At 33.9% G+C, this 22,669-nt stretch overlaps 2 protein-coding genes across 2 annotated transcripts; one reads left to right on the plus strand and one right to left on the minus strand.

Annotated features, from left to right (window-relative positions):
- Positions 1 to 190: 190 nt before the first annotated feature.
- LOC130628563 (calcium uniporter protein, mitochondrial-like) lies at positions 191 to 11,407 on the minus strand. Its single transcript, XM_057441510.1, has 7 exons — positions 11,171 to 11,407; positions 5,704 to 5,749; positions 3,346 to 3,624; positions 2,786 to 2,877; positions 1,922 to 2,054; positions 1,405 to 1,544; positions 191 to 1,032 (listed from the first exon to the last, which is right to left on the minus strand). The coding sequence occupies exons 1-7, from the start codon at positions 11,240 to 11,242 to the stop codon at positions 844 to 846; spliced, it is 951 nt and encodes a 316-aa protein (XP_057297493.1). The 5' UTR covers positions 11,243 to 11,407; the 3' UTR covers positions 191 to 843.
- A 2,245-nt stretch (positions 11,408 to 13,652) lies between these two features.
- Positions 13,653 to 20,775, plus strand: LOC130628564 (uncharacterized). The gene is made up of 5 exons (XM_057441511.1): positions 13,653 to 16,176; positions 16,572 to 16,884; positions 17,704 to 17,925; positions 18,746 to 18,905; positions 19,600 to 20,775. The coding sequence occupies exons 1-5, from the start codon at positions 14,552 to 14,554 to the stop codon at positions 19,758 to 19,760; spliced, it is 2,481 nt and encodes an 826-aa protein (XP_057297494.1). The 5' UTR covers positions 13,653 to 14,551; the 3' UTR covers positions 19,761 to 20,775.
- The last annotated feature ends 1,894 nt before the right edge of the window (positions 20,776 to 22,669 follow it).

Below are 22,669 nucleotides of genomic sequence, written 5' to 3' on the forward strand. Positions count from 1 at the left end.
GTGAATTCGAATACCCCCCCCCCCCCCATGGGGGCTTTTTCGGAAGTGGGGCCTTATTTGTCAAAATGGGTGTTGGAAGGGGCTTATTTTGGGTGTGTGTGTGTGTGTGGGGGGGGGGGGGGGGGTTATTCGGGAGTGGGGGCTTAATCGATCATTTACAGAATAAATCTTAGAGAAAAAACGAAACAAATGAGCGTTACAAAATCAAAAAATTATTTATTCACTAAATTATCTACCTACAAAGTTTAAACCCAACACGCCATTCTCCTGCCAGCAAATTTCGCAATTTTTTCAGGTTAGCCGTAAAATTATCTCAGTTCAAAATGGTACATATAAGGTAAATGAAATAACCGGCAGCGAAACGTAAATATGAGATTCGTGTGCACAGTCAAGTAATGCTAAGTTCACAGGGTGGCTACTTATTTTTAAGAAGTAAATTCCAGAAGTTTTCTGTCTTTTTTTTTAGAAGTTATCTGGCTTGAAAAAGAACAGAAATTTTTTTGAGAAAAATGAAACTTTTAACTTGGTGATAGAAAAAGAGAACTTGCAAAACAGACTCGAAAAAATATTTTCCAGGTATTTTTTAATTTTGAAACTTGTTTTCAGATGTGGCCAGAGTGGCTCAGTATATAAATACAAAATATAAATCCCCACATACACATGTCCATATTTGTGTGTCTTACAAACAAAAATTACTGAAGATTTCATATTTGCCAGTGTAAATCCAGCATAAGGTACCAATATAAATTAAACGTCTACATTCCTTTAGTATGCGCATATAAGTTTGTAAAAAAAGTGCAAAAATAATAGTCCGTTACTGTGTCTACCATTATAAGTCACTGTTTACGTTTCGATGGCTTTATTCATATCAACAAATGCGGGTGGCGACTGTAAAAGTTTAAGTTCATTTTCTAGTTTCGCCATTTGATCTTTTTTTGCGTTATACTGATGCACGTCGAATTTCTTTTTGCTCGATTCCCGATGAAAGGTGAGCAAGTGAGAACGGTTGCGAACCTCTGGGTAGTTGCAGTCCTGAAGAAAAGAATTAAAAAGAGATTACACAGCGCCTTCACAACTGGACTAAGTTAAACAGAATTTCTCAGAGACAATAATAAAGAGGTTGTTCAGTAAAAAGAGGCCGTGCAGGGCAAAGAAAAATACTGGCAAATGTCAACTTTACAACTGGTCTAAGTAAAACAGATATTCTCCAGGCTAAATAAAAAGGCTGTTCAGTTAAAAGGGGCCGTCCAGGTTGAAGTAAAAGTTAATTAAACGCAAAGTCAGGAAGAAAGGTTGACAAAACCATCCTTCCCCCCCCCCCCCCCCAGTTACTATTTTGGCATCACACTGTGTTGATCTCATCGAATAAAACACAGAAAATAATACACGAATTCATGTATCTACCTCTCTCGTCAACACGAAGTATGCATACATTGCCATACTAGTGCCATACGTCACAAAATATGTAACGGGTTCCATGATATCCCAAGAGTATTCCCACCAAGTCAGTCGAGCAAGAAAACCAAACTGTAAAGCCATATAACCTAAACGGAGAGAAAAAACTTGCATGGAACGAAATCTGCAGGGATGTGGGAGTAGTGGGTTGGAAAGCAATCCTTTAATTGAAATATTTTATCTTTCAACGTATATAAACACACAAAAAACTGCCTAAATGAACACTTTTTTAAAAATAATGGGCGTTTAACGTGTTGGAGCCTGGCATCACTTTTAATATTACTTTTAATTATAAAAGTAAATTATCATCATTGATGATTTGATGATTAACAATTAGCATGCTAAATCTTCAAATTTAAACCAAAAAAATCCCACTCTATTATAATCAATCTAGCATCAAGCTGCAAATTTAACTGGTTGACTCCACTGGGGTTTATAATAATTGCAATAAAAAAACAAACCTTACCTAACCCTGACCAGATCAAAACGTTTGTTCTTTGGGCAGCTCTTGCATCAATCAGTGCTTTTTGCTCTTCTAATGGTGCCAATTCGTTTTTCAAAGAATCTAAGTATACTTGTATAGCACGTTCACGATTTTCCTAATGTAACAAAAATGTAGAAGTTTTACTACTTTGCAATTCTTCTGAAACAATGCAAACTTTTAATGTGATGGAGAGTTGCGTTTATTCTGTTCAGAATTATTCATTATTATATGAAAATTATAACAAATATGTCAAAAAAGCATTACGTCTGGAGACATCTTATTCTCATTTGAATCTAGACTAAAAGTCGCCTTATGGTGTTCATTACGGTCTTTAGGAATTTGGGAACTAAAGATCTTGAAAAATTAAGAGTTTAGGTCTGTGACATGTTAAATACTATCACGGTTACAAAGATTTACTATGAGTTTAAAAATTTTGCTTTCTTGATAAAAGCAAGAACCTGACCTAATCATACATTTCAAAGAAACTTAACCCAATGAAATCAATTTTCTCTTGATATTTACTCTGAGCATTCAATCAAACACGATGATTCTTTACCCTAACAAACTGGAATCAGTTTAAAAAGTTTCATTGACTATCAGAGTTCTTTGCTAATGAAAGGAAAAAAATATTTTCTATATTTGGTATAGTTTAGCTTTTGAACAGAATCTTTGAATAATACACTAGATAGGCCAACATATTATAATCAACAATTCTAATATGTTAAATCAATGTGGGAAATTAGGAATTAGTGCTCGCGAGTGCAGGTTAGTGCTCACAGCATTTAGTCAACTTGTACAAACATAAACCAAAAAAAATCTTTCATAAAATGAACACCACAAACAAACCTTATATGCTTGAACATTGACATCAGTGTACAGCTGAGCAATTAAATTTTTTGTGCTGGAGAGCTGGTCCTCGTAATCAACTGGAAAAGTATCTAGAAAAATGGACAACTTGTACCAATGACGTCCAAAGCTATACGTTTTAGCTCAGACATCAAGGTATAGCTTTTATTTAGACCCAAAACGAGATTTACAAGAAATGAGATCTCAAACTGCAATGACATCTTGACATGTTTACATGAAGTTTCCCATACCAGGATGGTGCAAACTATATATATGATGACATTGTACACGCAATTCAATTTGTAATCCATTTGTAAATTGTGTTTACGAGAATACTATGACGTCGAAATTAAATCAACGCTGAAACAAGTTTCATATTTCCCGAAATTATGCAAACATTTAATAAAATTAGACAAGAAACAGAAATGAAATTTTCAACCCTGATATGAAACTTTATGTAACCACTGCTTAGAAGTATTTTCAATGTTGACCAGGATGTATTTTATCCTAGCACAAAATATCGAAAATAATAACAAAAAAGGAGAATCAAGGTGTTGTACCAGGTTTAGGTGGGATAATATCATAGGTTTTATCGTTAACAACTATTTTGAAATCTCCTTGGATCAATATATCTATAGGCGTTGAGTGTGAAACTCTTTTTCCTTCCATTGTATAAACAGCTATTCTGTCGATGCCACCATCTTCTGCTTGTACAAATGAAACTAAATCGTTAACAGTTTGACTAACTGGACGCAAAGTAAATTCACATTCTTCATTTCGAGATGGTAGAGGTAAGGTCAATACTGCAAATCCATTTCTGTGAACACACGATGCATCACCTTAAAAAAATTTTATAGTTCCAAACGTTATACAAATTTGCTTCAAACTATATGCATCTACAAAATGTACCACTTAGTATGATTTGGAAGACATTTTAAATATTAGTAACTAGTCGATAAGGCCCGTGGAAATATAAAAAGAAGAGTCATTTGAATTTTGATGACGTCAGCAACCGATCCATAACAAAAAATAATTGAGAACCTTGTTTTCACGTTGCCTCCATTGTGTAGAGCTTAAAGCGCTGGTCAAAAAAATGTATATGATTATGTGCTTTCGATGAACGGTTAATGAGATATAAGGGTTTAAAAATTTTGCTGACGTCAGCAGAGACCTGTCAAAACACAAAATATTTTTTCAAAAATTTGTATAGCCGTTGCCTTTATCGTATAGATCTTGAAACGTTGATCAAGAAAATGTATAGGATCATGTACTTGTGACAAACGGTTGTAGAGATATTAGGGTTTAAAGGTTTTTGATGACGTCATCAACCTGTCCACTCTGAAACGGATTTGGGGACCCAGGTTTGGAAAAGTTACCCAAATTGGTCCTGGTGGTCCCTAGCTACCCACCCGGTAAAAAATTATTGACGTTACCACCTCGTTTCCAAGTTTTAAGTACACTGTAACGGCTTCATTAATTTAATATAGGATATTGACGTTAAAGTAGTGTTATTGACGTCGCGCCGTAACGTCATAAAATTTAACATTTGAGACATACTTTTTTCGGCAACTTCAAAGGAAATTTCGGCGACTTTAAAGGAAAATGACGATATCCACTATGACCGTCACATACACTCCGTATTATTAGAGATAAAAAATTAATGCATGTTTTTTAAACATTACTACATAAAATAATTTTCTCGCATATTTTTGTTGTTTACACTATTCTCTGTTTAAGTAACCTTTGGTTCTAGCACATTATACACAAAATGTTGTGAATAACCTAAACTGGTATTCAAAGATGTTAAAACAGGAAGAAACTACAGACAGTTTGCTTAACAGGTTCATTTATTGTTCTGGACTTTGATAAACAAAAAAATTCTAATTTTCCTTCTGCTAAAAACATATCAACTTTTTTCAATGTTATTCCTGTTGGGTATACTGCCTATATTTCCTAAACCGCAATATAAAAATAATAAAAGCATTATTTTGTGAAAGTCAGATAAATTTCCTAGTGTTGGAAAAATTGGAAAAATGTCAAAAAATATTCAACACTTTTATTGAGTTGTCGCTATGTGAGTACCAAAATGATGTCTCCATTTTGCTTTTAATGGTTTTTCGTTTCAAATTTATAGTGAAAATTTTCGTTTTTGGGCTTCCCTGTGGTGACCTTCAAACTGTTATAACATCTGATAATATCATATATTTAAGGAAAAAACAGACAGTGTTGGAGAGCTCAGCATGTCTAGCACATTATTGTTTAAGTTTTGTCTCAATATTCATAAATTTTTGAACTTTTTAGCTCAAAACGTAGAAGTGTATTACTAAGAAATTGTTTTCAAGATAATGAGATTTATAGTTTAGCATGCTTTAGTGAATCTAAACAAATAAATAAAGTTTCTGTATGTTTACAGTCTTGAAATGATATGTAAAGTAGACACTACTTAAAGATAAACTAACTTGAATAGTCATACTGTAACATGAAAAGTTTAAATCTGGTGTAGCCAACTAATGTAAAAATAAGACTATTATGCAGAATGATCCAGGACCAAAATACAGGTATGCAGACTATATTTACTTAAAACAAAACAATCATTATAGATAAATTTGATTGGAATATCTGATCTTATTTGTATATTTATAGCTGATGAAAGAAAAAAAAGGGCCGTATATTTTAATTATATTTTCATTCCTGATTTATTCACATTAACATTACTCTATTGTTTTTGTAAAATGAATAGGCAGTATAATTGTATGAGGCATGGTATGGGATTTCGTTTTTGCTTCTCGGAATAAGTTTTTTTTTGCTTTGTCTGATTTTTCTAATAAAGTTTACAACAGCATGTGTATATGTAAAATAGTTGTCCCAGAAAGAATAAATGTAACAATAGAGCATTGGTACTGAAAAAATCATCATACTTCTGACTTGAGTGAGATGGAGGTTCCTCTTTGAAACATTCAGATTCTAAAAATAAATAACAGTTACCTCAGATAAAAGATGTTTACTGAAGGCTTTTCTGAATGTGGTTGTAAACTGTGCAACCACAATTTGCTTGACCAGGCAGGAGAAGAGAGCAAGTAACTAGTATTGTCAGTAACAAATAAGAAAGAGTATTGTTTGTCTATCATCCAGTTATAGTTCCCTGATTAAATCGAGACATGGTTCCAGTAACTCCATGTGATCAAGTACACATCCACTAGGCTCCTTTTTTGCTATGACAAACCTGTTCAAGGGGGTTCTGCAAAGTCAGACTATTCTGCAAATTATGTTGGATCATGTCTTTTGTTGATAGCTTTGCCACAGAACAGCACCTTGCCAGGAAGTGTATTTGTGTTAGGTAAAAATATGATGAAATGTATGCCAAACAGTTTATCGTGTCAATAGGGGACTTTTGGGGACAAAATGTTTCTTTTTTTAATTAACAAAATGTGTCACCTATACAAAATAACTATAATTATGACAAACAAATTATTTTGCACTATCGTTTTAAAAAAATGCTTTTATAAATTAACCAATCAGCAATTAGGTATCCCCTACTTATACCTCTAGTTGCATGCCAATTTTATATTTCCAGTGTCACAGCAAATTTAATATAGAATGCAGGGGCGGATTCACACATTGGCGAACTTGGCACTCGCCTAAGGAGAAATTTAGCCTCCCCACGCTTTCTAGAATCGTTACAATTAGGTTCCGTTTTTATTTCGCTTTTTTATATTATGTTGTAGCAGTGTCCCCTTCATGGTGCTTTGCCGAATCTGTAAAATTTTTTCTAGTGGTATGGTATCAATTTAATATTGCTTCAGCAATGAACATAAGGAAACGTGTAAAGTCTGCTGTAAGAAAAGCAGGCTTTGACTTTACAAAAATAATAGCATTAACTCGATGACTACGCTTTTAGGTAATCTGTTTACTTTTAATTCCATTGATCTTAGAGTAAGATACACAATTGCCTTCTATTGTTGTGCTAGCAAGTGTGAACATGAAACTGTTATAGTTTCACTTTCAACAAATTTGAAAAAGCTTTTTGTCAAATTCAAAAGAACTTGGTTTCTTTTTTATTTAAGTAACAAGACATTTTATAACATCACAACAAATCAATAGCTAGCCAGCTGGTTATTTTTTGTAGCTGGTAAAGGTGTAATGTATATATTGACCTTGTAATAACTTTGTATGTTTCCTTTTGTAGATTCAAAGCTTCTGGCAGTAGACACTTTCCAAACAATTTTTTAACATGCCACAAGGCTAAAGAAGAAAACACTAGTTTTGGGAGGAAAACTTTGACTCAATTGTGTTTTGTTTTGAAATTATGATGATTTAGTAACAATCAATTTTTAATATCAAGGTCTCCAAAAATTGCATCTTAACATGCTGAGGCTGAGGATTTTCCTAAATTTTGTTAAAGATTTTGAGGTTTTTAAGGCTCAGTTTTTTTATGTATAAAAATGTGTACATATCACATTCATTTTTGGGTTCAATCAGAACTTTCAGAAGAATAAAAATTCCTGATCATAATTTCTTATAATTTCTACATTGGGAAATAATTTCTTAATAAGAAAATGATTTCTGTAACTTCACCTGAACTGTATACACACCAATGCAAGATATTCACAAAGCAAATTATGAATGACAAATTCAGAGGTGGATTAGCTGTGAAATATCTTTTTGATTTTCATGTGAAACGAAACACATGTGGTAAATTTAAAAGACAGTTATTTTGAATTCTTTCCAGTAATAAGCTTTTCTGAGAATAAACACTGAATATTGCATTCTGATTGATTATAACTTTCAGTGGCATATTTAGGCAGTGAAAAGTAGGAACTGTTGCTATTTTTCTGTAAAGCGAATTTTTGAAGCAAAATGAAAATAAATGAAACTGCACATTTGTGAAAATCCTCCATAACATTTTGTAGCTTTTTCTGATTTGTCAGGTTTAAAATAAAATGACTCACTAACTCATGAAATATTTTGTGTCCACAACAGACTGTGTTTTTGCTAATACTAAAGCCCCATGACATATCGCCTCAAATCAAACCTTTTTCTCTTTGTTGGAAAAGGTTTGATGTAGGATAAAAAATTTTAAGCATAAATTTACTGTAAATTTCTAGCTATAATGTGCAACAGTAAAATTATATATGCATGCATGCCCTGTTGGTCTAATGGCTATGACACTCTTGCAAATGAGAGATCCAGGTTCGAATTCTAGACAGGGCTAGGAAAAACATAATTATGTTGTATCTATAGCTATATAGTAGCGATATTCTATATAGTAGAAGTATTAGTAAACTTTTGATAAAGGAAAAAAATTGCATATAGCTGCTCTATCTTCATAGTACATAGTCATTAATTTCATTAACGAAAATGCAATTCTAATAAAAAATGTTAATAAAATTGTTAATAAATTATACAAAGGTGATCCTGTACACGACACGATTGGGCGTATAGGAATTCCACGTTTATCGAAATACCTAGCTTCCATTCTTAGCAATTACACAAAGAGTGATCACTGTAAAAGTTTGAAAGAGTTTTCGGAATTTATCAGAAACATACGGATCAAGGACGACGAGTGTATGGTATCATTTGACGTTACTTCACTGTACACAAATGTACCGATAAAGGACACATTATATATCATCAGGGAATTACTGCTAAATGATGATGAGTATGAGAACAAAACACGCATCCCTATTGACAAACTAATGTCCTTGCTCCAAATTGTACTTACAAAAACATGGTATTTACTTGACGGTAACTTCTTTATGCAAACTGACGGTATGGCTATGGGTGGCCCAACATCCTCTGTGGTAGCTGAAATATATATGCAGGCTCAAGAGACTACAGCTTTAACAACTGCCGATCACGCTCCAAGAGTTTGGAAAAGATTTGTGGATGACGTCTTTTAATAATAGAAAGAGCACACCTAGACACATTTCATGAACATATCAATAATTTGCACCCGAAGATTTAATTTACAATTGAACACAAGAAGAACGATACGGTTCCTTTCTTAGACACTCTAGTGTCTCGCAACGGTGGTATCAGTATACCACAAACCAACTCATACTGATCAATATCTCAACTACACATCTAATCACCAAATGTCTTGCAAAGAAGGTGTAGCGTCCTCATTACTGGAGAGAGCAGCCAATGTAGTCAGTGGAGAGAATGACCGAAAGAAAGAGTTATCTCATATAAACAACGCCTTACTTGCAAATGGGTACTCGAGACAGACCATTAAAAGGTTGAGAGGAAAATTATGAACAGGACTGATAAGAGCAGTGACGGGGAAGATGCGGAAGATGAACCAGTAGCCACTGTATGTATGCCATATATACCAGGGACAAGTAATATACTTCGTCGGGTATTGAAAGATCATAAAATAAAGCCAGTGTTTCAATCTAAAAACAGGCTACGTAGTATACTGTCCCATCAGAAAGACAAAATATGTCTAGAGAGTCAATGTAATATGGTCTACGAAATCCTGTGTAAGGATTGTGATGCTGTTTATGTTGGTGAAACAAAACGAATGTTTAAACAACGTGTGCAAGAGCACAAAAATGAGATTGCGGACCATAGCTGGAAGAATGATCATGTTATAGACTGAGACAATAAAAAGATCATAGACCGAGAGTCTGGTTGGACAGCAAGAAAAGTAAAAGAAACCATAAATAGTATAGACAGAAATACTCATATCAAAAGTATTTCCTATCAACTTCCAGAAATATGGTTACCCGCACATCGGAAAGCGAACATTTAGGAGAAAAGTGCAAAAAAATGGTTCGGGACAACCGTAACAAAAAAGCAAACTTTTAGAAAAAGAAACGTAACATAAAGCGAACTTTTGGAAAAAGGAAAGATTTTAATCAATTTATTGCTTCCATCTGGGTTTGTGAAAAAGTTAATTACTTTAATTGCTGTGATCTGATTGGTTAATTTTGATCCTCTAATTATCTCTTCAAATAATAAATATCCAAAGATGATTACAATCATTGCCCGTCGATGACAGCTGTAGCTGTCGAAACATAGCCTAGAATAAACTCGCTTGTTCATGACATGATAATATTTATATTATTCAATGACGATGACTGAACAGATAAGTGTTAATATTTTTAAAATAAAATATAGCTATATGTATTTAGTCATAATGAAAGGTTTTTTGCTTAAGGACCCAGGGGATCCTGTTTCCCGCTCCAAAACCCTTTTGACTATGTGGATTTTTTTACTTAACCAAAACTGCATGTTTAGGCAAGTCAATGTTTCCACTGCTTACTTTGATTGTATACATTTTAATTGTTTGCAGGAAAATTAAGCTTTACTAAAAGTGTGCTATCTTACAAACCCTTCAGTGAATAAATATGGTTTTATTAACAAAGCTAAATTCTAAGTTACTCCTTCTATTAAAATACAAAAGACGATGCAACCAGGGAATAAAAGCCGTATATATATATTAGCATTTAAAATATAACACAGCATGGTTAGGCTGTGATTTGCTTATTTAAGCTACATTGGACGTTTTGGTAGCAAATATTTAAAAGTTTTCCCTGGCTGCGAGGGCGCCTCCATGCCCATTGTTCCTAAAATCAAATCAAAATAATTACGTCACACAGAAAGTGGTCTATTAATGGCTACATATGGCTGTTGGCATGGAAATGCTTGCTTGAAAATAGGTAGCTAGCTATATACGTTCATGGCTGTTCACGTGGAATAGATGAGTTGCGGCGTGATGTAATGTTTTGATTCTGCATCAAGAACATTGGACATGCGCACGCATGTGCACAGGCAAAAAATGCAAGAGACCTTAGAATTTTGTTGGGTTTCATCATCATCATCATCATTCTCGGCTTAGTTTGAAAAAAAAAATCCGCTAAGGATTGAAAAATTTCAAATATTTGTTTGTGGCCTGAAAATTATTTGTCGTTCTTGTCATCAATTCCGATAACTTTGATCTACAAAACACACCCCTGAGCCTTCCAAGATTTATCCGAATGTGTGTATTCACAGACGGAAATCCTCTAAAAGAGGGGGGAGGGAGTCCGAATCTTAGCGGCGATATCCCGCTAACGGGGCCCAAAAAGAATTTTCGAAGGCCCCTAAACAACAGACCACAACGATAGAAAATATTAAGTTAAAAAAAAAGTGACGCTAAAATAGGTACTATCTGGTCTTAAAAACAGAGAAGATAATAGTTGAGAAAAAACAATCCCAATTCATTTTTAACCTTATATTCCTAAAAATCTATAAATTAGCATAAAGATTCAATTTCACTACATGGTCCTTTTTTCTTGCCTGTCAGGATGCGCGCGCATATACGGAACTTTATAAACATTTTCAACTCGTCTATTGACTTGGCATTTAAAAGGTTGAATGTTTAAAAAAAAATATAGCTACCTTGGTTTGAAACTGCAGAAATCGTTGCAACTGTTTCAGAGTTTGAACTCTGAATGTCTGAGAATTGAACATAGCTAGTTTAGCAACACGACCGATGGACAGAACGATATTATATGGACACCTAAAAATCAACCCCTTCCTTTTTTGACCAAACCATCTGCCTCCACCACCGTCTGATTCGCATAAATAATTATACAAAAAAAATTTGGTACAACGAGACACATATAAACAAAGGGCTGCTTAATGTAAAAAATGTGGACCAGCGCAGGAAGTACCCTCCCCCCAGCTAAAGCACTTTAAGACTTCTTACCCCAGGGTTTCTGTTTTGCTTTTCCGGCAAAATGACAGTCAAGGAGACACGAATCAATAAATCTAATATGCAAACAGGAGTCTCAAATTGATTAATAACGCTTTCACTTATAGAATGGGTGTACGATTTTACAAAGCAACAGTTCTAGAACGCAATCAAGATTCAATAGAACTGGCAACTGGAACGATTGCCCTCCAACTGCATATGTGTTGTCAGTTCGACTTAAGCCATACATTGTCGTGAAAAGGGGAAAAATAGTCATACTTAAAGAGACTCGCAACATTACTGCAGACCTTTTCAAGGAAGTATATAAAGATGTAAGAGTAGAGCCGAGCCTTCTTGAAATCAATGGTAAAAGGTACAAACATTGCATAGCAAACGACGGAAAGGCTCAATGTGAGAGCGCGCAGTTTCTGGATTCCTGACCAAAGAGTATACATGGATATGGAATTAAGCAGAACCTTCTAGAAAAACAAAACGGAAAAGAAGAAGCAGTATAACGAGCGCGTACCTCAAGTGGAGAATGGTTCCTTTACACCTCTTGTATTCGCGACAAATGATGCGATAAGCAATGAGTGCAAACCCTTTTTTAACGCTTAGTCGAAATGATTGCTGAAAAACGGTCCACTCCAGTTTCTCTAGCAATAAATGTTATGCGAACAAAGATCTGTTTCTCGTTGCTACGATCGACAATTCGATGTGTTCGGGGTTCAGGATCGACGCTAGATAGGGATATTAATCTCAATGACTTTGCATTGGCGAATAGAGCATCCATTTACGATTGCATCTAAATGTACTGTTAAATCAATATTAGTTATATGTCGTTTCGTATTGTAATGTCATCCTTTCAATGTTCAAAGTGTTATCTTTCCACGTATAATGTCTTTGGTCATTTGTGTTTTATATTGTAAATTCTAGGTTGATTTATTATGTTAATAAATTGTTGTTTAAATGCTAAAAAAACGCTCAGAGGACGAGATTTCTACTGAGATAATCGTGTCGGCAGGTAGGAGTTATTTAAATAAACGGAAGAATAAAAATTATTGTTATAAAAAGCTGGGTGACCTGGGGTACACGAGATATAACAGTTCCTTGACTTTTTCTACAAAATAATTTGTCACATATATATAAAAATCAAGCATTTCGGTTGTTAAAATCAAACGTGAATAGAGTGATTAACTTTTTGTGGGGTACTTCATGTAATTAAATTTTTTTAACAAGCTCCTTTGGCCTGAAATTTTTTTATCATACACATATTCTGAACATTGGTAAATAATTTTTTTTATATAATACTTTGTTTCAGTCAAATTCTTTTTGTTTTCAAAAAACCTCCACTATTTTTCTTTAGAATGCCTAAATTGGTCGCGATAAGGCCTGTGAAAAAATCCACTTATAGGCAGAAGAGCGATGTAATAAAATATAGGTTTCATTACAAATTTTGATAACGTCATCAGTCCAATGTTTCAAAAAAAGTTGTTCATTTTTCGCCTTTATTACGTGCTAAGCATGAAACATTAAGTTTATAAAAGTTTGTAAAAGTAAAAATATTTTCTTCAACGGCAATATTAATAATAATAATAATAATGTATAGGATCGTTGTGTACTTTCGACGAATAGTTACGAGATAACTTATCTGTAAAAAAAGTTTGATTTTTCAATAAAAACAAGTACAATAAAAACTAAATAAATCAGTCAATTTAATAAAAACATTTTCTTTTAGTCTCTTTTAAATATTTTCTTTGCTTTTGTCCTTAAGATTTGTTCAAATGTTATTTTTTGTTAAGACTTTATTGAAATGTTATTTAGAAAGAAGACGAACGCAGAGACTGATCCAATGTTGTTTTTGTATGTTCTCGTTATTATCGTTATGACCTTATAGATATCGAAGTAAAAATGGGTTAAAAAAACCGGCAAAATAAAGGTCGGCGAAAAATAGTTACTTCGCAAAAATTTGGTCACTTTTTTCCGACTTTTTTTTCGATAAGTGTTTAAAATGTTTGTCAGCAAGGAACCACCGATGTCCAAATAAATTTCCGTAGGGTGAAGAAAACGTTCATGAGAGAGTTCTAAATATTCTATTATGATACTTGTCAGAGGTGTAGCCCAGGTTTCTATTTGGAGGGACAAATTTGTAAACTGATGGACCAGGTTTTCAGTTGGAAGAAAAAAATCTGTAAACTGATGGACCAGGTTTTCAGTTGGAAGGACAAATTTGTAAACTGATGGACCAGGTTTTCAGTTGGAAGGACAAATCTGTAAACTGATGGACCAGGTTTCTATTTGGAGGGACAAGACTGTTACTTGTTAAATCAGGTTTCACAGTTGGAGGGAAAAATACGTAAATTGATTAAGTTCTCAGTTTTAGGGACAAGAATGTAAATTGATGGGCCTTTTAGCATTGAGTGACTAAGAAAGTTTCGCCAGGTTTAGGACCTACTAAGGAAAAAAGTACACTTTGTATTGTATAAATCGCATCCAAATAACAAAAAATACCTAATATAGTAATGCACTCAGTCTGTGTGTTTGTGGGGAGAGAATTTTTACATTTAAGGGGGTGGGTCGCTCCCCATCCACCCATTTTCTACGCCCCTGCCTATGATATAGTATGGGAATCAATCTTAACATGTGGCTTCTTTTGCACTTTTCAATACTCGATAATAAGTACTGGGGATAAAGTTTATTAAAGTCTGTAACATAGCAACCTGTATTTCAAAATTTGCGTTCTGATTCTTCAGAGGTACAGAAAAATACACGTGTTTTTTTCTCCGGTGTTAATTTATGGTGTATTACTAGGTAACGACATAGTTATTTCCATTGTACATGCTGAGAACGTGTTGGAAAAAACACATTTAATGTTAAAATGAAGAATTTCGAATTTAAGAATCAAAGAAAGATAAATCGGAAAGGAACGAGTGCTAGTTAAAACATTAAAAATTAGAAAACAAAAATTATTTGTAATGTAGCTAATAATTTTGAACACTGTAGCAACGAATTCAAGAATTGTAAAAAAATATACCAAGAAAAAAAAGAAGGAGTTATCATTTCCCAAAGAAGAAACGTTTGAATTCAAAATGAAGACTAAATCTTACAGATTTCTAATCATATTTTTTGTTTTGGTCTTGATGTTTGCCTCGTTTATTAACATCACTACATTTTTGTGGAGTATGAACAAAATGAAGCGCGAACTGTATTCGAGGAAACTTTTGGATATCTATGTAAGGAGCTTTATAACAGATGAAGTGAATCAAGAAAATTACGAGAATAAACTTGAAAAATTAAAAGAAGAGTTACAACAACATGAGCTAGGAGACAGAAAGAAAGATGATTATGTTAAACAGGATACAGTGGACTCGCAAGAAGATTTTAAGCATGCTTATCACAACGAAGTTGCCACAAAATCACAAGATAAGTTAAAAGATTTAAAGTATGTTGCTGAAATGAAGGAAAGTGCTCGCCTTGATGCGTTAACTCCAATAGAACGACAAAAAGAAAAGGTTATAACGGTTAAACCAAGCTTAGCGTTAACTGGAAGTAATTTTCAAATCGTGGATGTCATCAAAAAGGAGAAGTTACGTACAAACTCTATGTCTGGTAGTTTAGAAAATACACAAGCAGATAAGTTGTCGCAAATGGATACAAAAAAAGAGCTGAAAAAGGAGACAAATGTGTTGTATTCTGTCAAGCCTACCGTGTTAAATAATTCTCCAACAACAAGCCGACATCCCACAAATCACTCACCATCCCCAACTTTGTTAACCACAAAAGAAAGCATGTTATTTTGGCGCGAAAATTTTTTACATTCATTTGATAAAGGACTATGCTCTGATTGGTGGAGCGATGTGGAGATAAAAAGAGAGACTCATTCAGTCAAATGGCATCCGTTATTTCCAGACAGACCACAGCATACTAGCATAGCAAAAAGTCTGACTGATCGAGACATTGTTTCTAAAGCTTATGTAAGAAGACTGTACGGTTTTTTGTTTACAAACCAAACCGCCATGTTTGAATTTAAATTAAGTTCCAGGGACGGTTTAGAGTTTATATTGGTCGACACAGGAATGATGTTTCAGGATTTTACTACTGGCTACAACGTTTCTATGGGAACACCTGTTTTGTATTCCTACTTCAACGTGACGGAAATGCAAAGACAAGACAAAATCATACCTGACTATGCTTTGTTTTCCTTGGATAAACGAGTCAAATTACATACAAATCGAGTATATTTCGTGGAAGTTCTTCAGGGAGGTCTAGCATATGGAAAAATGGACATAAAATGGCGGACTGGGAACGAGTCTTTTGAAGAAATTGACCAAAGGAATCTGCTCCAGGCTAAGTGTAATAAAATACAAAACAGAAATGGCTCAAAATCACTACTCTCTAAAATAAAAAAACCACATATCAAATACCCTCCAAAACAAAAGGAAATTAACAGAATGAAATTCCATGAAATACCAATCTTAAATACAGAGAATATATACAAAAATTCTACTATCATTTGTGAGCCTGTTACACGAAATCATGTCAAAATCGTGTACGAATATTACGGTAAAGATTACCTCGATCGACAAATTGTTTTTCCTAAAGAATATTTTAATTATACCGGCGGATGGCCAACCAAGCACCTGCTTTTAAACGAAACAGAGGCTATTTTAATAGCAGAGAAACTTGTAAAAGAAATTCAACATCAAATGAACAGGTAATTTATACCTAGGACGGTTTCTATGTCTAAGTTTATACTAACTCAATAGGTTTTTGTTACTTGTTCGCATGGAGATACTGTTCTATGAAGGAAACACTTTCGTCATTTAAAGAACAGTCGATGGTTAATGAGCGAGTGATTTAGCTCAAGTTTTAATAATTTTAAAAATAAAGAAGAGTTTCTAACAGACCCATTCTTTATTGGACCTCTAAAACAGAATTTTAAAAAGATGACGAAAATTACGACTGACGAAAAATTAAGGGTGATAAAAATACACCATTTTTTCTCAAATTTACCCTATTTGTTTTAAAATTAAAAAAAAAGACTTTTTTGCGTTTCTTTCGTTGCGTCTTTGTTATCAGCTCCAGGTACTTTCAATTTCTTTGTTTAAGATCTTTCAAAATACAGAATATCGTACACATTCAGAAGAATTTAAACCAGCAATTTATTCCCTATTCGCAATGGAAGCAGACTCATTACTTTGTTGAACTTGATGTTCTCTCTGTCGATGATCAAAAGATATACAGAACGACACATTTTGTTCGTCATGATAAAACACAGAACAGAATCTGCTTCATGAAGAACTATCAATGGAAGCCAAACGTGACCGTTAATATACTCACTCCAGTTAAAAACCAAGCGGTGTGGGTACATCATTTGTTGAAGAGTCTAGAAACCATTATCATAAAAACTAACGAAAAAAACGTAAGTAAACTTTCCCATGATGCACTTTCGTAGAAATGTAATACAATGCTGCAATTTTAAACGCCGTTATTGTTGCGAAAACCGAACAAGGTCTCACTGGCGTAACTCATGGAAGGCGAAATTAAAAATCAACAATCTTGCGGTTGTTTTGTGAATTTATAAAGGTGACAGCAACCGAAAGTTGCAATAGGCTGAAAGATTAGAATCTTGATAAGTTCTTTTAAATGCACTCAAGCTTGACCTATTTATAACCATTAAATTTTGAGATACAGCCGATCAAAGCTGAAAAATCCATTGATGGCGTTTGAAATGTTTATGTGCTTAAAAGATCACTTGCTCACGATTTCCTATCATGTAAACTGATCTACAATATTTGCCATAAGTTGTGTCAAAGTTCTAATTCAGTATGAAAGTCCGTTCTTAAACCATCCCCCACCACCCCTTCCCCAACACACCCTTCATTAATGTTTCCTTGGTGATGTCAGGGTACCTCTTCGCCACTGATATACTGCAAAGGACTATAGAAAGAAACAGATTTATAAAAGTTAGTGTTGTTACATCGTTGAAGTGTTGCGCAGTTAACTGTTGTCTTGTCTACACTTTCTCAGCATTACTCTCCTTTATTTGATAAGAATATGCTTTATAAAATTCTATTAAAACAATAGAGAGATTCTATTAAAACAATAGAGAGATAAGAGTAATAACCAGCCTGATTAGAATTTTGATATTATTATAAAAGAATGTTGACCTCTTAACAATCTTAACAAGAACAGAACAGATTTTGCATTGCAAAATCAACATAACTTTTTTTCTACCTAGATCCGATTAATTCTGATTGACTACAATAGTACCGATGCAAATATTCGTGACATTCTAACATCGTACCACGTACCATTTAAACTGGTGAAAGTTGAAGGGAGTTTATTCAACAAAGTGAAATCGTTGAATATTGCTCTTAGTCACGTGACCAACGATGAGATCGCTTTCGTGTTAGATTTACACTTGGAATTACCGTTGAATTTATTCGACAGAATACGTAAGGTAAGAGCTAATTAAATTAATCAACATGAGTTACTTTAAGCCAATCAGAAATTAGATGACGTATTGAAGACCAGTAAAAGTGCAGAAATCATATAGCACCTGAGAAATAGCACCTAGTTTTATCCTCATATCAAAAAGCGCTACAGGCCCTGTGATCGAAGTTGCGAGAACTGTGGATGGAACTAACCTTCTCCGCAGTGATTTTTCTTTTCTTTTAGTATTTCAAAAGAGTGGGAAGCAAAGAAAAAAAATATTCTTTAATTTCTCTTTTTGTGACACAGCATTCTGAATCGATTAAAACATTTTTTTACGCAGTCCAATTTAAGAGGTGATATTTTTATTCGTCATTTTAATGTCGTGTTAACTAAAATTTCGGGCACAAAAAAGGCGTAATTAGGGAGGAAATGGGGAATGGGTGATGCCATTGCTTCACTTATTAATCGATCGCATGTGTCATTTACGTGGCAAAAACATTTTAATTGTATTAGGGTAAATTCGTTCCCAGGGGCTTTCACCTTTTAGCGGCTTAGGCAACAAACCCTGGAGACGAGGATGTGAATCAGACGTAAATTGTTGTTTCATAGCTTTGCCTCGGAACGGACTGTATTGGGGAAGAAACGAAAATAAGATTTTCAACGAACTTGATTGTTTTTTTTTAAGATCTATGTTACCCCCGGAAAGCATCGGTTCCAATTGGATCCATTTTAAGGCAAAAAAATATGCAAGTAAATGTGCTTTTATACGAAATTTCCTCAGCAGTTTTTAATTCAGTTGCTAAGCATGTGTATTCCGAACACCCTTTCTAAATCTTGTATTTCAGCAAACATTTCAAGGCTTTGCTGGTTTTTCTCCCACCTTGTTGAAATTTTTCCCTGGACAGCATGAACAATACACGGAGTTCAACCAATCACCACCTCTCTGGGTTGATGACGGCTTTGGTATGATGGCTTTGTATAAATCAGACTGGGACGTAATAGGAGGTAGGTATCTTCAAACCTCGAACCCAGTTCGTATCGCCGTTCCAATGCGAGAAAATATACCAGATGCCTTGAAAAGGAGGTCGTGTTTAATCTTCTTTTGAAAACTAGGAACTATATAAATTTGAATAAAAATAATGTGAACGATTATGACCCTAAAAACATTTACGTTAAGGGTAGACATTTGGATAAAAAATCTCTAGTGATCTCTAGTTACTTCATCCAAATTTTTACGTTTGAGAAGAAAAAGAAATTGCACATGTAGATACGAGTTCTAGCTACAAAAATACTCACAGTGGGGAAATGATGAGCATCTTAAAAAACCTTTGGCCTTATAGGTGTTAAATGACTGAAGTTACTTGAATATCTTGCGGTTTTTGATTTGATGTTTATCGAAGGGAGGGAGAGGGGGTAAAATTATAATAGGGGTTATACATGAATGAGTTAATCACTTAAATTTTCGTAACGTTAGTTATTTTTTTTAAAAAAAACAATAACCTAATTAGGAATCCTTACACAATTTCATATTTTCCCACATCTTCTACGTTGTTTGAATTCCCTAACTATTAGAATGAAAGCAGTCATCAAGTAGGAGCTGTGACGGTCACTTTATAGCAGCTAGTTCTTCTTATAGTGGCAACAAAAAAATGTAGTAAAGATTTTATTTCAACTTGTAAACATGCAACTTTCTGTGTAGGTATGAACGAAGAAAAGTTTGGTACATCATGGGGAGGTGAAGATTGGGAGTGTGTCGATCGACTAGTGAAGAATGGGTATTACTTGTTTCACAACCGATTGCCTCGTTTTTACCACATCTTTCACCATAACCATGCCACATGGGATGGAAAACACATATAGAAGAACATTCGAGTTTTATCGCTGCGAGTGAGCTCCGGAAAATTAAAATTTAAGTGGAAAATAAATTATTTTTTTACAAATTCGTTCCAAGGATTTCTTGTTGTTGCGTTGAACAAGGCGCTGAGGACGAGATGAAAAAAACAAAGTCTATTTATTTGATAATTTATTTATTTATTTTATCTAAGACAAAGATAAAACAGTTCTGTTCTGAAACATAGAAGAACGGCTTTAGAATTTATCATTAGAGACCACTAGTTAAATTTCCTTCGTTCTTTTGTGTGTTTATATCATATCAATTTCGTTTCCAGGGTCTATCTACGCTTATCACATTTTGTCCTCACGTTAGCATATCCTAGGTGTGAAAGACCTTGGGTATAAGGTTCGGTTCTTGTAGAAACGAAATAACCTAAAAAATAATTACAAAAAAAAACAACTCACAAAACAATCCTTGTGATATTCTCACTGCAAATTAAAATAAATAAAAGCATTTTTATGCAAAAATTTTTTGATGTCGTTTAAATCTAATTCTTCTTATCACAATGAAATTATTCAAAAAACCTTTCCTTTTTTTACCTCACAAGAGTAACCTTGCTCCCAGGAGTTCCTGCCTTTTTGACCTTGAAGCCGGGGACAAAGAAACTGTCAAGCAAACGCCAGCGGCTTTGACATCAGGAAACAAATCCTGCAAACAACGATGTTCAAAAGTGAAAAAATAAAAATATGGTTGTTGTTAATATGGACAAACCAAGTTTCGAATAGTGGTCAGAGCAAAATTGCAATACATGCACATTTTGTACCGAGTATTCGCATAGTAACTCTTCAGTTAACTCGCTAATCAACTCGCCAGTTAACTCGCCAGTTGTGGACAACAGTAAAGTAGTATTAATAGTTAGCTTTATCATTATTACATAACTTTTGAAATAAAGAAATTTTATCATGTATCAAAGAAATCATTGTCTTCTTATAAAATATCTTTTTGTTTTTATCTTTTAATATTACAAGTTCGTGCTTTTCACCATGCCTTTTCGCTTCCCAAAGCTTGTAGCAGATGCACTAATGGTGATTTACTAATGTGAAAAAAATGAAAATAAAATATATTATCGCTGTTTTGGGTTTCTCTCTCTGCTTCCTTTACGCTAAACGTTAATAGTGTGAATTTATATAACACCAAATGGCGTTGGACGTTTGTTCAAGAATTGACAGTGAGTATTTTAAAAAAACGACAATAACCGATATTATAAATAAGACTGGCGAGAAATTAGGTACGGTTTACAGAGAGGCACGCATTTCATTTTTTACTTATTTATCCTGTCCCCGTGTTTCAAAGAAGATATTTTAAATGCAGCTTGATAATAAGAGACAGCGCATGCATTACAGGATCGTGAAAAACAATTAGCCAAGTGTTTAGAAGAGAAACTGGGAATGAGTTCACTTATATCATTTTGTGTTAAATCGTCAACTTCGAGGGACTGTTGTTTATTTTTGTATATTTGACGGCGAGATGTCAATAAGTATAGCACAGTAATAATCTATCCACAATAAATTTGTTGATTTTACGAAATTTATATAAAAAGTGCTCAAAAGGTAAGAACAATTTCAGACTTAACAATGAAAAAATAAGAACACGTCGGGCTGAAGCAAATTTATGGTTCTTATCAAATAAAGATTATTATCTAAGACATTGGAAACAAGTTCCTAGTCCACGTTTTATGCAGAAACACGAGTAATCTTATAAAACCGTAAAAAAGGTATGTATTTCCACTTTTTCTTTACTTTCATATAAAAGAATGAAAACTAACTGCGTACAATCTTACAAGATAGCAAACAAAGGTCTTCTAATGACTGCATGTCACGCTCCTCGTGTAATGCTCATATGGTCTTCACAACTGCGAATATTTATCAGTCTTGCAAATAAACTAGCAGCAACCAATTACACCGACACGTCTTATTTGACGGCTATAACGTCGGGCTCGTTTGTCGGGATTACTTCATAGTTGTCGTGTAATTTATTGTATATGTCTTTTTTAAGTTTGCTTAACGATTTTTCATCTTCTTCTTTTTCGCTATCAGGTTTATTAATTGTTTGATGACTAACTTGGTCAGTATTTTGTGTTGCCTGTTTATCATTCTGGTCCTTATTTTGTTTGATATTGTTTGTTGAGCTTGCCTTTTCATTATAAGCTGTAGTCGTAGAATGTTCTCCTTCCGTAACTCCATCTGCCATTTTGGCGTATTTTCCACGACCTAATTCGTTTCCCATGGCAACTATTTTGTAATTTTTAGAGTTATTAGTCAATTGTGTATTTTTTAGTACTAAACTATGTGGCTGTTTAATCTAAAGAAGAAAACACGAATACAATAAAAGGTTAGTAATTGGCTTAGTAGATAATCAAAAACATTTTTCACCTGTCTTATCTAGAGAAAAAAAAAGTATTTTAATGCAATGTAATAGAACATTCAAAATCATTGTTTTTTCTGCGTAGGCAGAAACGTGAAATCGGAAAACAAGGGAAGATATTAAAATAAAAGCGATTAATACGTAGGAAGCAACCTTGTATCTAGGGCTTTATCGTTTTTTTTTTTAGTTAGCCACAAAAAGGGGCTAAGTTTGAAGACGATGTTTGCAGTAAATAAGATCAAATATAAACCTAATACGCAAGAACATATTTAGTCACGCGAAAAATTCAGGAATATTTTGATAAATTTTTCATTCGTGCTATTTGGCTGGTAAATATTTTAACAGTACATCGTTCCCAGAGCCTGTCATTATTTTTTTATGTTTGAACGGAACTTGAGCAGTTTGAGGTGGATGTGAGAAAATAAAACTAAAAACACTAAAACAAACAAACAAACAAACAGAGTATCAATACTACAATAGCTAAAGTTAATATCACAAAATGCTCTTGGCA

The sequence above is a fragment of the Hydractinia symbiolongicarpus genome, chromosome 15, assembly GCF_029227915.1.
Source record: "Hydractinia symbiolongicarpus strain clone_291-10 chromosome 15, HSymV2.1, whole genome shotgun sequence".
NCBI lineage: Eukaryota > Metazoa > Cnidaria > Hydrozoa > Anthoathecata > Hydractiniidae > Hydractinia > Hydractinia symbiolongicarpus.

Excerpts from the sequence above, each read along its gene's own strand:
- LOC130628563 (XM_057441510.1), bottom strand. The coding sequence starts at position 11,242 with ATGTTCAATTCTCAGACATTCAGAGTTCAAACTCTGAAACAGTTGCAA. Across the intron at positions 2,878-3,345 it reads TATTATCCCACCTAAACCTG|ATACTTTTCCAGTTGATTAC; the intron begins GTACAACACCTT and ends CCATTTTTCTAG. Across the intron at positions 1,033-1,404 it reads ACTTCGTGTTGACGAGAGAG|GACTGCAACTACCCAGAGGT; the intron begins GTAGATACATGA and ends TCTTTTCTTCAG.
- LOC130628564 (XM_057441511.1), top strand. The coding sequence starts at position 14,552 with ATGAAGACTAAATCTTACAGATTTCTAATCATATTTTTTGTTTTGGTC. Across the intron at positions 16,177-16,571 it reads ATTCAACATCAAATGAACAG|ATCTTTCAAAATACAGAATA; the intron begins GTAATTTATACC and ends TCTTTGTTTAAG. Across the intron at positions 16,885-17,703 it reads TAAAAACTAACGAAAAAAAC|ATCCGATTAATTCTGATTGA; the intron begins GTAAGTAAACTT and ends TTTTCTACCTAG.